The 14,046-nt window shown below is 37.9% G+C and overlaps 1 protein-coding gene across 1 annotated transcript; it reads right to left on the reverse strand.

The window, feature by feature from the left end:
• Nucleotides 1–2,332: 2,332 nt before the first annotated feature.
• Nucleotides 2,333–13,601, reverse strand: LOC147334951 (protein NLRC3-like). The gene is made up of 12 exons (XM_086286849.1): nucleotides 13,412–13,601; nucleotides 13,131–13,230; nucleotides 12,141–12,170; nucleotides 11,806–11,931; nucleotides 11,429–11,551; nucleotides 10,332–10,383; nucleotides 9,580–9,799; nucleotides 7,688–9,482; nucleotides 7,424–7,597; nucleotides 6,895–7,068; nucleotides 5,517–5,563; nucleotides 2,333–5,440 (listed from the first exon to the last, which is right to left on the reverse strand). Exons 3-12 carry the CDS (start codon nucleotides 12,146–12,148, stop codon nucleotides 4,899–4,901), a joined length of 3,261 nt encoding a protein of 1,086 aa, XP_086142975.1. The 5' UTR covers nucleotides 12,149–12,170; nucleotides 13,131–13,230; nucleotides 13,412–13,601; the 3' UTR covers nucleotides 2,333–4,898.
• Nucleotides 13,602–14,046: the final 445 nt, after the last annotated feature.

Below are 14,046 nucleotides of genomic sequence, written 5' to 3' on the forward strand. Positions count from 1 at the left end.
TACAGTACAGAATCGCTGCATCGATCACTAGCAGTGTGACTCTGAGGTGCAGTATTTTATGTCGACGAAACGTTTCGCACCGTCAAAAATTAAAATTGGCTACTTGATTTCACCTATCGCTGGTTATTTTTAGAACATAACACCCGCGATAAACGAGGGACAGCTGAGAAATATAACATTTGAATCCATTTTCTCTTTTGCTCTGAGGCGCGGGGGAAAAAATATCGACAAGTCGATGAACATCATTTACAGACATATTGGGTAAATGCCCAAGACATCTATAGAAATGTAAATCGCCGCTTGATTCATTCATTTGCTTAACTTGATTTGGGCCATAAACAAGGCGCGAATAGGACACCGGAAACAAAGCTCCCCACAGGAGTTTCCACACCGGAAGTAGCATATGCTAACGTGCACATAGTCTATTTCCCATGTTGGGTTTTACATGTGAAACACTTTGCACTGAAATTGATGGGAAATACAACAAGGTTTCTTCAATCTGACAAAATGTTAGACATAATAGTGTCTAATGAATGTATCTGGGGACTTTGAGTAAAAATGTGACTGTTGTTCTTATGAACCCTGTGTCTCAAATGTTTAGTCAGTTTCATTTTCATGTTTGTTTTCCTTTTGTCCCTGTCAAGTTTATGCATCTTAGTCTCTGCCTCAGTGTCTGTTTCGTATCTTATTTTTGCCCTTTGTGCATTTAAACGCTTAGTTAGGAGTAAATGTGGATTTCCTGTGGCAAACATGAATGTCAGTTTCTCGGTTTATGAAGGTCACCTTTAACTATGACAGTGCTGAGATACGGACCTCCTGTGAAGTTGTCACCATACTAGTGATGAGCAAAGCGAGATTTCGTGAAACATTTGAAGTCTTTGTGCTTGTATTGATGATTCCAAACAATCTCAAACCATCTCCACAGTGGCACCTGCTGGACAATTTGGCTATTGTCACGTCCTGATCATATTCTGTGAAATGGTGACACAGACAAGTTCTGCACAACTTCAAACACTTATTATATCAGACTATCAATATCTTCGATCACTACATGTTTTGGAGAAATCCTTCAAAACAATTTGGGTAATTAGTGGTACAGCAGAGTACTAAGGTCACATTAATGAAAGGAAGGAGTTTTACCTCAAAATAGTATTTTGAGAAAAGTCGAAATGTGGAGATTACAGCTGTTGTTTCAAGCCAGACAAATGCCACAGCAGCTATACCCTCACAAAATGCCTCAGTGAAACAAAACAATCAGCTGTCTTATCGTGTCTTGTGATACAACATGCATCCTCTTCATTGCACAAGGGTGTAACCATCGATATCCTTGCTTCTGTCCATTGCCAGACATTTCATTTTATACAAATCCAGCCAACAAGTTTGTGTGTTTGTTCCCTTCTGACCAGATGCAGCTTTCTGCACCACCACATGGCCTTATAACTCTCACCACTGTTTATGTGCTAAAAGAGAAATAATTTTAATAAATACCAATTCTGAAGTAGAATTTCACTAACTCATCTACACAAGTCATTTAGTAGACTGTATATAAGCCATAAGAGTTTTGTCTACAAACAACTGTTAACTCCACATTTCCACTTCAAAAAAATAATAAAATAAATCAGTAATATATATTTTTATTTATGTGGCCTCTAATAATTTCCGTTTTATATATTAATCACAGTCGAAATGTGTGTGTGTGTGTGTCCTCCCATGCTCAGAAGTCTGGGCGCTTAAGTTCATTTGCCAAGTTTGAATTAGCAACTAAGGAAGAACAAACTTGGAGTATTTGATGTTGAGAAACAGCTCTTGTCTTTTGTGGCTCACTTTGTTGCTGCTGCAGCAGTGGCTGTGACATGAACTCTGCCTCATGTGTTCAGAGAGCTGCACACTTCACCAAACTTGAAGGAGCTGTGTATGTGTGCTTTGCTTTCATTTGTGTTTCCACCTCTGGCCACCAGGTGGTGCGCTTTTGTGTTTTCTAGTCAGCTGGGTTGTGTTTTAGGTCCCGTTAGTGAGGAGACAGATATTTCAAATCTTGTTGACATAAGTTTCTTGTGTATTGTGTAGAGTATACGATGAGGAGAATTAGGTAAATATGTGGGATTAATAAGATGTTGAGCAGGGGTAGGAGTTAATAAGTATGTGCATACTTCTTCCTACTCCTTTTCAGACCAAACGACTGTTATCTCATGTTAGATGAGTGTGTTTTATTTTATTAGAATTCTTTCTTGTTTGTCTGTACAAATACGTGTGTGTGAGTATATCTACACATATATTCGTATCCGTAAATGAAAATACATGTAGATGAGTATATATTGTTTTTTTTTTATTGTTTGTTTTATTATGTCTGAAATAAATAAAGATAAATAAAAAAAAAGAAAAAAAAATTTAAACCATTTAAACTGGCTCAAATAAAAGACCTCTTTAGTAACTCGGCTCCAAACAGACACTGACAGCAGAGAAGGAAACTGTTTACAGCTTAAAAAACAAACAGTACTGGAATCCACCTGCTGGAGGCGCTGTGAGCTCACTGGACCCAGTCAAACAGATTAAAATACTCCTGTGTACTTTTCTCTTTCTTCAATCATCACCTTTTCAGATTATTTTTTTTTATCCTACTCTCATTTTCAAAGATGCATTTTTTCATTTATTTACAGATTTTAATTATCTTGGTTAAATGAATCCAAACAGTCACTTTTAAATACACTCTAAGAAATAAAATGTTGTATTTACTCCACCCAGTTATGTCAACTGGTTCCACACAACTGGGTTAGTGAAATATAAAATGTATGATACTTTTAATTTGAACAAGAAATTTTAAGTACATCTGATAAATCTACTCAACCAAAACAAGCTCTACTGAAACTATAGGATTAAATCACTTTAACAGAATTGCAACTTACTCTATACAAGTTTGTAAATTAAATAAATCAAGTTTGTTAATTAACCTAACTTTAATAACACTTGGTGTGTATACTACACACATATATACACGGGAGAAGTAAACATACACTGACAGAATATTCAAGAAGTCAAGAAGAAAAAATCCAACTGTTTTTGATTCTTTTGTCTTCACTTTTCCGTTTCTGTTACATTTCATGAGTCTGTTTTAACACGGAATAAAAACAAGATCTCAGATTGTAAAACTGTTTCTGTTCAGTCAAGAAACACAGACTGGAGGTCAGACTGTTTTTATTGATTATGAACTGAAGAGAGACGTCTCCACAGCGTCCAGTTAGCCATAAGCTGCTCTTCTTGTATCGGCAGTACTAGAAGCTACATTTGGATCAACACAGACTAATAAATGGATCCAGAACCATCCAGATCAGTTGTTGTGAAAACTGGTCACACAGTGGTGATATTGCTTTTCTCCAGGAACTAATTGTAGTGAAATGTTACTTAATTTGCATAACAAGAGAGAGACACAAATGTATAGTTATGCAATGTAAAAAAATTAAAGACTCCTATACACAAAATATTTAGAGCCTGCAGCTCTCATCATCACAAAGTCTAACCAACAACGTCTAAAATGTCTAAATTATATGTTCCAAAGATTTCATCCATCAGTGTAAGCATGATTAAAATGTGTATAATGCAACAAATTTAGTAATAGATGATAGTAATGCAACAGATTTAAAAATACAGTTCCTCTTTCCTCAGCACTAAAAGTCCTGTGGGTATTTAAACTGCAGTATAGAAGTAAAAACTGATATCTGCTCTTAAAAAAGGCACCAAAGACAATAAGATGATTAAAAAAATTTTCAGGAGAATCAGTCTAATCCAACATCTCTCGACTGAAAAACAAACTAATATATAGGGATGGGTACCGGTGTCCGGTGCCATCATAAACGGTAGTAACCAGACCGAAAAGCAGCGCACATTTCGGTGCTTTATTTCGGTGCTTTTTTTTTTCCTGAGCTGTGATACACTTTAGATTCTAGCCAATCATTTTACGTTTCCGAGGATAGTAGGCGGGTCCAGGTATAATACGTACGTTCTTTTAGAGCAGAGCTACAGATTAAAAATGCCCAAGGCGAAGCGGTCAAAAGTCTGGCTGTACTTCACAGCAAAAGATGCAAACTCAGCAGCAACAAGTGCTTTAAGCTGATACTGTGATACTGTCAAAGGAGGTAACACCTCAAATCCGATGAAACAACTGCGTTTTTTTTAAAAGCCGAGAAATGCGCCGTATTTGATAGCTTGCTGCAAGACCTCACACCGAGCGCATCTACTGCGGGTGGAGCAACATCCCCCAAAAACCCGAAGAGGAGAGTCCTGGCCCATAGCCCTGCCAGTGTAGCAGAAATGATGAGGATGATGATGGCAGCAGCAGCCGTTCTTCTCTGTGTGAGTAGCTTAATGTTGTTCGTGTGTAATTTGCGTTGAGTAGGCTAACCACGTTATTACATTAATGCAGGTAAGGTGAACTAGCAAACATCATCATAGCTGCATGCGGCTGTCTTCTTGTTTGCTGGCAGTTACTCCCTTCACCCTGGCCAAAAAGGCTAAAATGACCAAAGAAGAAGTGGAAAACATGAGAGGTTTTTGGACAAAAGTTTGTGTTTTTTCCATTGTTTAAGCACTGCTTCCAGCCAAGAGTGATACCATATATGCCCCATAGCTGCAGAAAAGGCTAACATTGTTATCTTTTTACAAAAAACCAGCTGAACATGGGAGGTTTTTGGACCAATTTTGTGTTCTCCATTCTTTAAGCACCGGTTTGAGCACCGTTTAAGCACCGGCACCGTTTCAAAAGTACCGGTTTGGCACCGGTATCGGACAAAACCTAAACGATACCCATCCCTACTAATATATGTACGAGACAGTATACCTGATATACTAAATGAGGAAAAGTATGAAACACCAATGTGGGAATATTTCTCTGCACAGTAAGTTCATTATTGTGAGTCAGCACAGAGGTGGATACTAGAGTCAGGCTTCACTCTAAACCCAGCATATACAGGTTCAGTGAAGGTGGTGCTGAAGGTGTGCAGGTGGATCAGTTTATCAGAAGAGACACTGTAGAAGGACACAGTTCCTGCAGAGCAGTCCACATACACTGCTACTTTGTGAGAGAGAGCTGAGGGGAGAAGAGGGATGGCTCTTCCAATGTAATCATGATTTCCATAGTAACCTATATTATCACGACAGTAGAGACTCCAGGATTGGTAAGTCCTTCCAAACCTGCTTTCATCCTCTTCTCCTTTCCGTCTGATTCCTCCATAAGCTACAGCAACATGAACCTCTCCTCTCCACTCGACCTCCCAGTAACAGCGACCAGTCAGACTGTTGGTACACAGCAGCTGAGGCCAGTGATCAAACCTATGATCATGATCAGGATACAGCTGATCTTCTTCCACATGCGTCACCTCCTTGTTGTCATCAGACAGTTTGAGGTTTCTGTGTGCTGTGTTTGGATCCAGCGTCAGATCACAGAAATCTAAAAGGAACCGTGAGAAAAAATGTAGAACAGTACAAGTTTGTGTGAATGCAGCTCATAAATCAAAAATACTTACATTTCCTTAGACCTGGTCTCATCCACTGGACTCCTTGAGGCTCCACACTGAAATGAGCACATTATCTTTTAGTGTGCAGACATGGCCTTTATGTTCTATGATTCATCTTTTCTAGAGAAATAACCTTGTGTTTTATTTTATCTCTTAATAAAGTCAAACAGATAATACGGTTCTAAGGTTTTATGTATCAAAGCACAATTAAAAAAATAAATCATCTGGTCTGTACCAGGTTCTTAAATTATCTAAATACCTAAATACAACCTTCAGTCTGCTTTATTTTCTGCCTCCCTGTGTTTCTGTCACTACAATGAACACTGTGCTTCAAATACTATTTTCTCTTTCTGTTAACACGTGTGAGGATGTTTCCGTTGCTTAGTTATTCAGTGCAAAACAAAACAAATAAATATATAGAAAAAAATATTTTGAGAAAAGACTGCTGTGCTCATTCTGATAATGACAAAGGCTTTAGATTTTTTGAGTCTGAATCCGTTTTTCAAGTCAAGTTGTTCCTGTTATTGTTTTTGTTTTGTAGCTACGGTTATTTCCAGCCTCAATAGACCTACTGAGTCCTGCATGCAGAAAACAATAAAAAGTTCAATGAGAAGATGATTTTTTTCTCGATTCTCAGGAGGCTATGACAGCAAACATTCCAATTAAGTCAATATTTATTTAATTACATTTTGAATCTGAGTACTTTTTAAAATTGCGTTTTGTTAACTTTTGACTGTTTTTTTTTGTTTTTGTTTTTTTTTTGTTTTTTTTTATCCCTTGTGAAGCACTTTGTGATCTTTTATCTAGAAATGTGCTATATAAATAAAATTTTACTTACTTACTTACTTACTTAATTGAACTGAGAGCATATATAATTCTTCCCAATCACAATTAAAAATAACGTGTTCCTGCACAGATGACTTGTTCATGAAAATAGGAATCCTGGTGCCTCAGCTGACTAAAAACAGGGAGGTAAGGCTGTGACTGTGTGGAGCATGAAGTGAGGACATAGGGAACGCAGCAGGAAGCAGCAAAACGAAACTATAAACAGGATCACAGACCCAGAACCATCACAAAGGCACCTGTCAGATCTGGGGTTAAACACATCAAACCTCACTTAGCCATGGGCATGTGATGTTGGTGTTTTGATTGACACAGTCTTGAAACGTCAGTATCGAGGGTCCAATCCTTATGTATTTGTTACATTCTCCTTCAAGCTGTGTATCCTTCCTCGTGTTTTAACTGTGATTGGTTCTGAGTCATTCACCCACACAGCTGCCCACTTAACTGGACATACAGACTGTATTACTGGCAATCAGATCAGTGGTTACCTTACAATATGCTGGAGAAAAAAAATATATTTTAGCTTTATTTCCTGTTTTCCTACCAGAGTATGACCAGTTTCACATGTGGATTCTCCTTTAGAGCAGACAAAAGCTTCATTCCTGAGTTTCCTGGATGATTATAGCTCAAGTCCAGCTCTTTCAAATAGGAGGGATTGGAGCGCAGAGCTGTGGCCAGAGAGGTGAAGCCTGTTCCTGTGATCTGACAGCCTGACAACCTTCAAACATACAACATGTCACATCATTGTAATGAACTGCTCTGAATTTGATGATGTACATGCAGTCAAATTAACAGATTCTGATTTCAGTTAAAGTAGTTAAAAAACAAACAAACTGGCTTTTCTTCACTCAGTTTTAAAAAAGAACAAAACACATTGACTTTCTGTCTTTTTTGCTATGATGGACAATCATAGATAAAGTCATATTTTTCTGATTTATGAAGTGTGTGTTTCAAGTCTACTCTACTGTTCTCTTTCAGGGCTTACACCAAAAAAGTAACAACATGTTTAATCTATAAAATAATGACAGTTGTTGTGAAATATCCAAATCTCCTGAAACAAAGAGTCAGCTAACCTGAGAGTTTCCAGCACACAGTGTGGATTCCCAAGTCCAACACAAAGCAGCTCCACTCCTGAGTCCTGGAGGTTGTTGTTACTCATGTCCAGCTCTCTCAGTCTGGAGGACTGAGAACTTAGAATTGAGGAAAGAGCTTCACAGCTTCTCTCTGTGAGGTTACAGCCACCCAACCTGGAAAGACATGAATAGCAGTGAACTTTCCAAACTTTTGAAATAAATACTTTAAAGCAATGTCTTGCCAGGATTAAAATGGATACTTACTGGGCTTTCTTACAGGCTGTGACCACTGGCAGCAGCTGCAGAAGAGCCTCTTCAGAAGCTGAATATTTCCTCAAGTCAAACACAGCCAGACCTGCTTCTGATGACAGTAAGATGAAGACCAGAGCTGACCACTGAGCAGGAGAGAGATCAACTTTAGACAGGTGTCCTGAACTCAGTTGATGCTGGACCTCCTTCACTATAGAGTCATCATTCAATTCATTCAGACAGTGGAGTAGATTCATGCTTTTTTCAGGAGAGAGAGCGCCATTCATTCTTTCTTTAATGTACTTGACTGTTTCCTGATTTATCTGTGAGCTGATTCCTGTTTGTGTGAGCAGGCCTTGTAGGAGATCCTGATTGGATGGCATCGAAAGACCAAGGAGGAAGCGAAGAAACATGTCCAGATGTCCATCTGGACTTTTTAAGGCCTTGTCCACAGCACTCTGGTAGAACTGTCTTACTGAAGACTCATCAGTCTGCACTGAGGCTGTTTCTTCTTCTTTCAGCAGGTTGATACCAGAGTTGGTGAATGTCAGATGGACATTAAGAGCAGCTAAAAACTCCTGAACACTCAGATGGACAAAACAGTAAACCTTCTCACGGTACAGCCCTCTCTCCTCTTTAAAAATCTGTGTGAACACTCCTGAGTACACTGAGGCCTCTCTGACATTAATGCCACACTCTGTCAGGTCTGTTTCATAGAAGATCAGCTTTCCTTTATGCATTTGCTCAAAAGCCAGTTTCCCCAGTGCTTCAATCATCTTCTTGTTCTCTGGACTCCAGAGAGGATCTGTCTCAGCTCCTCCATCATACTTGATGTTCTTCAGTTTGGTCTGAACCACCAGGAAGTGCATGTACATCTCAGTCAGTGTCTTGGGCAGCTTTCCTCCAGCCTGTTTGGTTTTTAACACGCTCTCTAGAACTGCAGCAGTGATCCAGCAGAAGATTGGGATGTGACACATGATGTGGAGGCTTCGTGATGTCTTGATGTGAGAGATTATGGTGTTGGCCTCTTCCTTGTCTCTGAGTCTCTTCCTGAAGTACTCTTCCTTCTGTGGGTCAGTGAACCCTCTGATCTCTGTAACCATGTCTATATATTCAGCAGGGATCTGATTGGCTGCTGCAGGTCGTGTGGTTATCCAGATGTGAGCAGAAGGAAGCAACAGTCCACTGATGAGGTTTGTCAGCAGCACATCCACTGATGTGGACTCTGTAACATCAGTGAGGATCTCAGTGATGTGGAAGTTCAGAGGAAGTCGACACTCATCCAGACCATCAAAGATGAACACAACTTTGAACTTTTTAAAGTTACAGATTCCTGCTTCTTTGACTTCAGTGAAGAAGTGATGAATAAGTCCCACTAAGCTGAACTTTTTATCCTTCAGTGAATTCAGCTCTCTGAATGGGAATGGAAAAATGAACTGGATGTCCTGGTTGGTCTTGTCTTCAGTCCAGTCCAAAGTGAACTTTTGTGTCAGGAATGTTTTCCCGATGCCAGCCACTCCTTTGGTCAGAACTGTTCTGATTGGTTTGTCTCTTTCAGTCGAAGCTTTAAAGATGTTTTCACACCTGATTGTTGTTTCTGGTCTGTTTGGTTTCCAGGAAAACATTTCAATCTGTCTGACCTCATGTTCAGTGTTGACCTCTCCGGTCCCTCCCTCTGTGATGTAGAGCTCTGTGTAGATCTGATTTAGAGTGGTTTGGTTTCCTGGTTTAGCAATCCCCTCAAAGACACACTGGAACTTCTTCTTCAGGTTACATTTAAAAGTATTCTCACAAAGTGGATCAGGACTTTCTACAGGAAAGCACCAGAAACATGAGTGTTATGATTATAGAAAATGTGACAATTTCATTCCTGTAAAGACTGAATTTATGAAGAGAAATCCTCTCACTGCTCTGCAGACAGTCAGCCAGCTCCTCCTGTTTCATTATTCTCAGGAAGTTAACTGCAAGTTTGAGAAATGCCTCTCTGCTGCTCCTTCTCTGCTTCTCTTCCTCACTGTCCAACACCTCCTCTTCATCCCTCTGACACTCTGAATAATCTGGATTCAGATCATTCTGCATCTTCTTTAGTTCGTTCTTCACAAAAGTGATAATGTTTTCCTCCAGCATCTGGAAAATAAATGACACAACCTGAATTAACAAAAATCAGATCTTCATTGTAAAAATGAATTTTCACAGATTTGTTTTGTGTTTGTTTTCAATTTAGCAAAAATACCCTGTACTTATGTTCATTTTACAGGAAACAATGAAAAAATATATATAATTAAAACACTCAATTAAAATAATTATTATAGTTAGATTGCAGGTTTTGTACAGGAAACAATAAAATAATAACATAAATTAAATTAGGTAATTTTAAGTACTCTGTTATTTCATGGTACATTTTCCCATCTTACATCTTATGTACCTTGTAGTTTCCTGCAAATTCCACGTAAGTACAGGGTACTTGCACCTTATTTCCAGGTCGTGTTATAAAGTTATGCTGAAACTTTGTTTTGAAAAGTGTTTTATAAATAAAAATAAAGTAAAAAATTAATTCACTGTTGAATTATTTCTGATATTTTGCCATTATTTTATGATGAATATTGGACTGTGCAACATGAAAATAATTACAAACAGAGGTTGGTGTACATGTACAAACCTTAAATACTGAGTCCAGATCAGTTTGATGCTGCAGACTCTCCTGATCAGCTCTGTGGAGACATCATGAAGACATTTGAACCATTTTGCACATAAATACAAGCCACAGATTTCTTCTTCTACTGTTAGAAAATCATCCTGATTAAAACAAGCACAACTGTGCTGTAACAAACCTATTATGTTAATTTATAGACTTATTTATTGGACTCCACTAGTCCAAAACTAACAGGTCAGTGATGGTTCTGTACCAGTCTTCTTGTAATGACCATATTATGGATATTTCCTGCACATTGCATCATCACATTAAAAAAGTCAGATTCATGTTGATGTGTTGAAGTGTTTCATTTTAAATTTGACCTTTGTGCCTTTAAAATACAAGGAAGAGCATCTTACAGCAGCAGCTGAAGTTTTTTTCTGAGTATAAAAACTTATAATACACATAAACAAAATCATATGATGACACTTTGAATCAGCCTACACTCGGCTACATCTGTGGTGTTCAGTGTCCCGATGCTGAACTAAAAATGATCATCTTATGGTCTGTATTTGTATAAATGGTCTGTATTTGTATAGCGCTTACTATCTTACTACATTATAATCCATTTTGTCTTGTTATTTCATGCAGGTCATATAAAAAAGAACCACTGGTGAAAAATGTAATGTCAATAATAAGGTTAAAAATAAAAGATTTGCTAATTTCCTTTATCGATTTTGTTGATGATTGCCATGGTGATGGGATGGTGTGTCACTATGAATTATGAGAATCATTTAATATTTAGAGAAATCCAGCAGCTCATATCGTGGCATCCAGCACCACACATACAGCTGCAGATCATTTCACCTTCCTGCGCAAAACTGGCAACCGCATCATACTGAAACTCTCATTTACCAAATAAAAGAGTCAAACTGACTGCTGACACATTCCTGCTGATTATCACATAAATTACAATCAGTGTGATGCCCAGTGCAGGGAATGCAGGGCTGTTAAGATAGATTTATTTTTCTTTTAAAGAAGCAGCCTCACTTATGGAGCTCTTTAATCTCAGGACTGAGGCTAGGTGTACCACAGAGCTGTAAGGTAAATGTGAAACGTCTTACTCCTCAGCAGCAGCAGACTTTGTTCCTTTAAAGTCAAAGATGAAAAACTTTGACCGATCACTCTTCAAAGACACACAGCTGGGTCCAGGTTCAGGTTCAGGTGCATCTGGTGTCTCAGTGATCCTGGTGAACAGAGAAAAAGACCATCAGGCAGAGAAATCACATTTTTCGCCTTCAGACACAAAAAGTAGGATAAACTTGGAGCTAGTCACAGTGATAATATTACAATAAGGCTAAAAAGTTTGATGCTCTTCACAATGTTCTCTTTAGTCTGTTTGTTTATCCAACTGTCTTTTCTTCTTTTTGTGAACAAAGTTAAAAAATTAAATAAATAAATGACTAAACCAAACCTGTTTACTCAATTTGTTAACTCTTACGTCTCATCAGGAGACAGTTTCCTGCTTTTAAAGTCAGGACGGTCTTTCTCTGGAGAGCTTCTCTTCCTCATTGTTGCAGAGCTGAGTACAGAGCTGAGTCTGGTCTCAGGCTCAGGAGAGTCTGGTCTGAGGAGTGAGGAAAAGAATAAGGCAGGGTTATATATATACACTTTTTTAATCTCCAGGTGGAACATACGCTGGAAAAACTTTGCAGGATTAAATTGAATTAACAAAACAGAGAGCAGGTTTGTTGTAGAGAGTTACTGCATGTATGAAATCATTTCTGTATTTGTTCTTTTAGCAGTGACGATAATGTGAGGTTTTGAGTGTGATACCTTTCCATGTTGGTAAAAACCTGCAGTCACCTGATGGAAGAGAAAAGTGAGAATAAAACACAGATTTTATTTTTTTTCTGTTTATTGAGATATTTGATAGCAATAAGGTATCGCTATCAAATACCTGTTTAATTATAATAATAGTTTTATATTATATTATATTATATTATATTATATTATATTATATTATATTATATTATATTATATTATATTATAATTAAGGTTTCATTGTTTTTCAAAAAAATCTGAAATAAAGTGAGCTGTGTTTTCTGGCAATCAAAGAGTCAACAAACAATCATTGTGATGATTAAACTTTTTAAAGAGGAGATTACATAGAAAGCAAATTTAAAAAAAAAAGCATAAAAAACTTACATGATATAAATCAGATCAAAGATTCACTTTTTCATCATCTTCCTGAACACTGTCTGTCTGCAGCTGTTTGCTGTCTGCACTAGGATAAGATCTGATTCTGTTCTTTCTCTATTAAGGTCTTGTCTTACTTTCATCACTTTATTCTTCAGGAGTTTGAGTCTGTATTTAAGTAAACTATTCTGTAGCTCACTTCCTTGTTTTTCTCGTATCTATTATTGTTTTGAATACAGGTGCTCACTGTACTGATGACACGCCTAAACTGTTAGACTGGTTAGACTGGTTAAACTGGTTAAACACTGCCTTGTTCTGGTGTTTTGCTGAATTTCCTGCCCCTGGCTACTGAATTTCATCCATCAAGTAAAGGGTTTGAACAACTAAACATAAATAATGCAGTTACTAAATGGCGTAAAACATTTTAATTGAATAATAATTATGTTAAGAACTGTAGGGCTCTGCGTCCTGACAAAGTCAGAAATGATCCAGCCATCCGAATCAAAAACATGATAAACTACACAGAGAGCTCATCACCCAGAGGATTAATGGTTTTGTCAAAGCACATAAAACCATCATCTGATTGTCTGAAAACACAAAACACCAAATTCATGGTTCATGTCTCACCTTTAGTCCTTCCAACAGAGTCTGTTCTGCCTGCAGTGGGAAACCTTCAGCCTCCTCAGTCCAGTAAAAAGGTTCTCAAAGGTTTTGTGGTCACGAGCCCCTTTCAGAGGACAACATTATCCCATATAATCAGCTGATTTGGTCTTAGCTTCACATGATGATGTGCACTGACTGAAATATTTAACCACGTTCACCAGATAGCTGACTGGCTAATAATTAATTGGTAGCAGGACAGAAGACACAGAATTACAGTAAAAATAAATGAAAGATAAAATACGTACATCTGCCGTGTGTCCTTCTGTCACTCTGTACTTTTTTCATCAGCCCTTACAGGACAAAGAACCGAGTGTAGTTTCATATGCAAACACAGCCGTCATGCCCGGCTGCCTGAGGTCAGGTTACATCAGCGAGTTTGTTCCTCTGTTTGTTTTCACTACAGCTTCTGTTCAGTTTTCAGCAGCTTTGAAGAAACACACAGTTATTATTAGGTTTGGTTTTATGAGTAATGTTTGAAGACAACAGTAAAACAGGAGTAAAAAATAACAATAATTATGTGTGTGTGTTGACCTTGAAACAAAAAATATGATCCTCTGTAATAGGAACTAATATGAGCTCATGTTTATGTGTCTCATTGGCACACTTAGAAATGTTAATGTAGGTAAACTGGAAAATTTATTAATATTAATAATAATTCAGTGTCCAATCTCAGGTCATCGGCTCAGACGCAGTTTTCTTTCACTCTACCTGAGCTCACCATCTCAGCAACAGCCCCACTCTTTGGTGTAAATGAGTCTTTTTATTTGCTTTCTGTAACTTGATTTTTCTTACTTATTGTGTGCTCACTGTCTGTGTGTTTGTGTGTGTTTGTTCCTGATTCTTCACTTTTGTTGTTGTTTCAGTTCCAGCCTGAACTTTG

Source organism: Aulonocara sp. 'chitande type north' Nkhata Bay, linkage group LG3 (assembly GCF_057382095.1).
Source record: "Aulonocara sp. 'chitande type north' Nkhata Bay isolate Kocher_YH1m ecotype deep benthic linkage group LG3, A_spYH_male_GT1.1, whole genome shotgun sequence".
Classification (NCBI taxonomy): domain Eukaryota; kingdom Metazoa; phylum Chordata; class Actinopteri; order Cichliformes; family Cichlidae; genus Aulonocara; species Aulonocara sp. 'chitande type north' Nkhata Bay.

Bases quoted from the DNA above. Each gene is read 5' to 3' on its own strand.
- LOC147334951 (XM_086286849.1), bottom strand. The intron at 11,552-11,805 runs GTAAGAGTTAAC...TCTGTTCACCAG, and splicing joins AAACTGTCTCCTGATGAGAC to GATCACTGAGACACCAGATG. The intron at 5,441-5,516 runs GTAAGTATTTTT...GGTTCCTTTTAG, and splicing joins GAGACCAGGTCTAAGGAAAT to ATTTCTGTGATCTGACGCTG.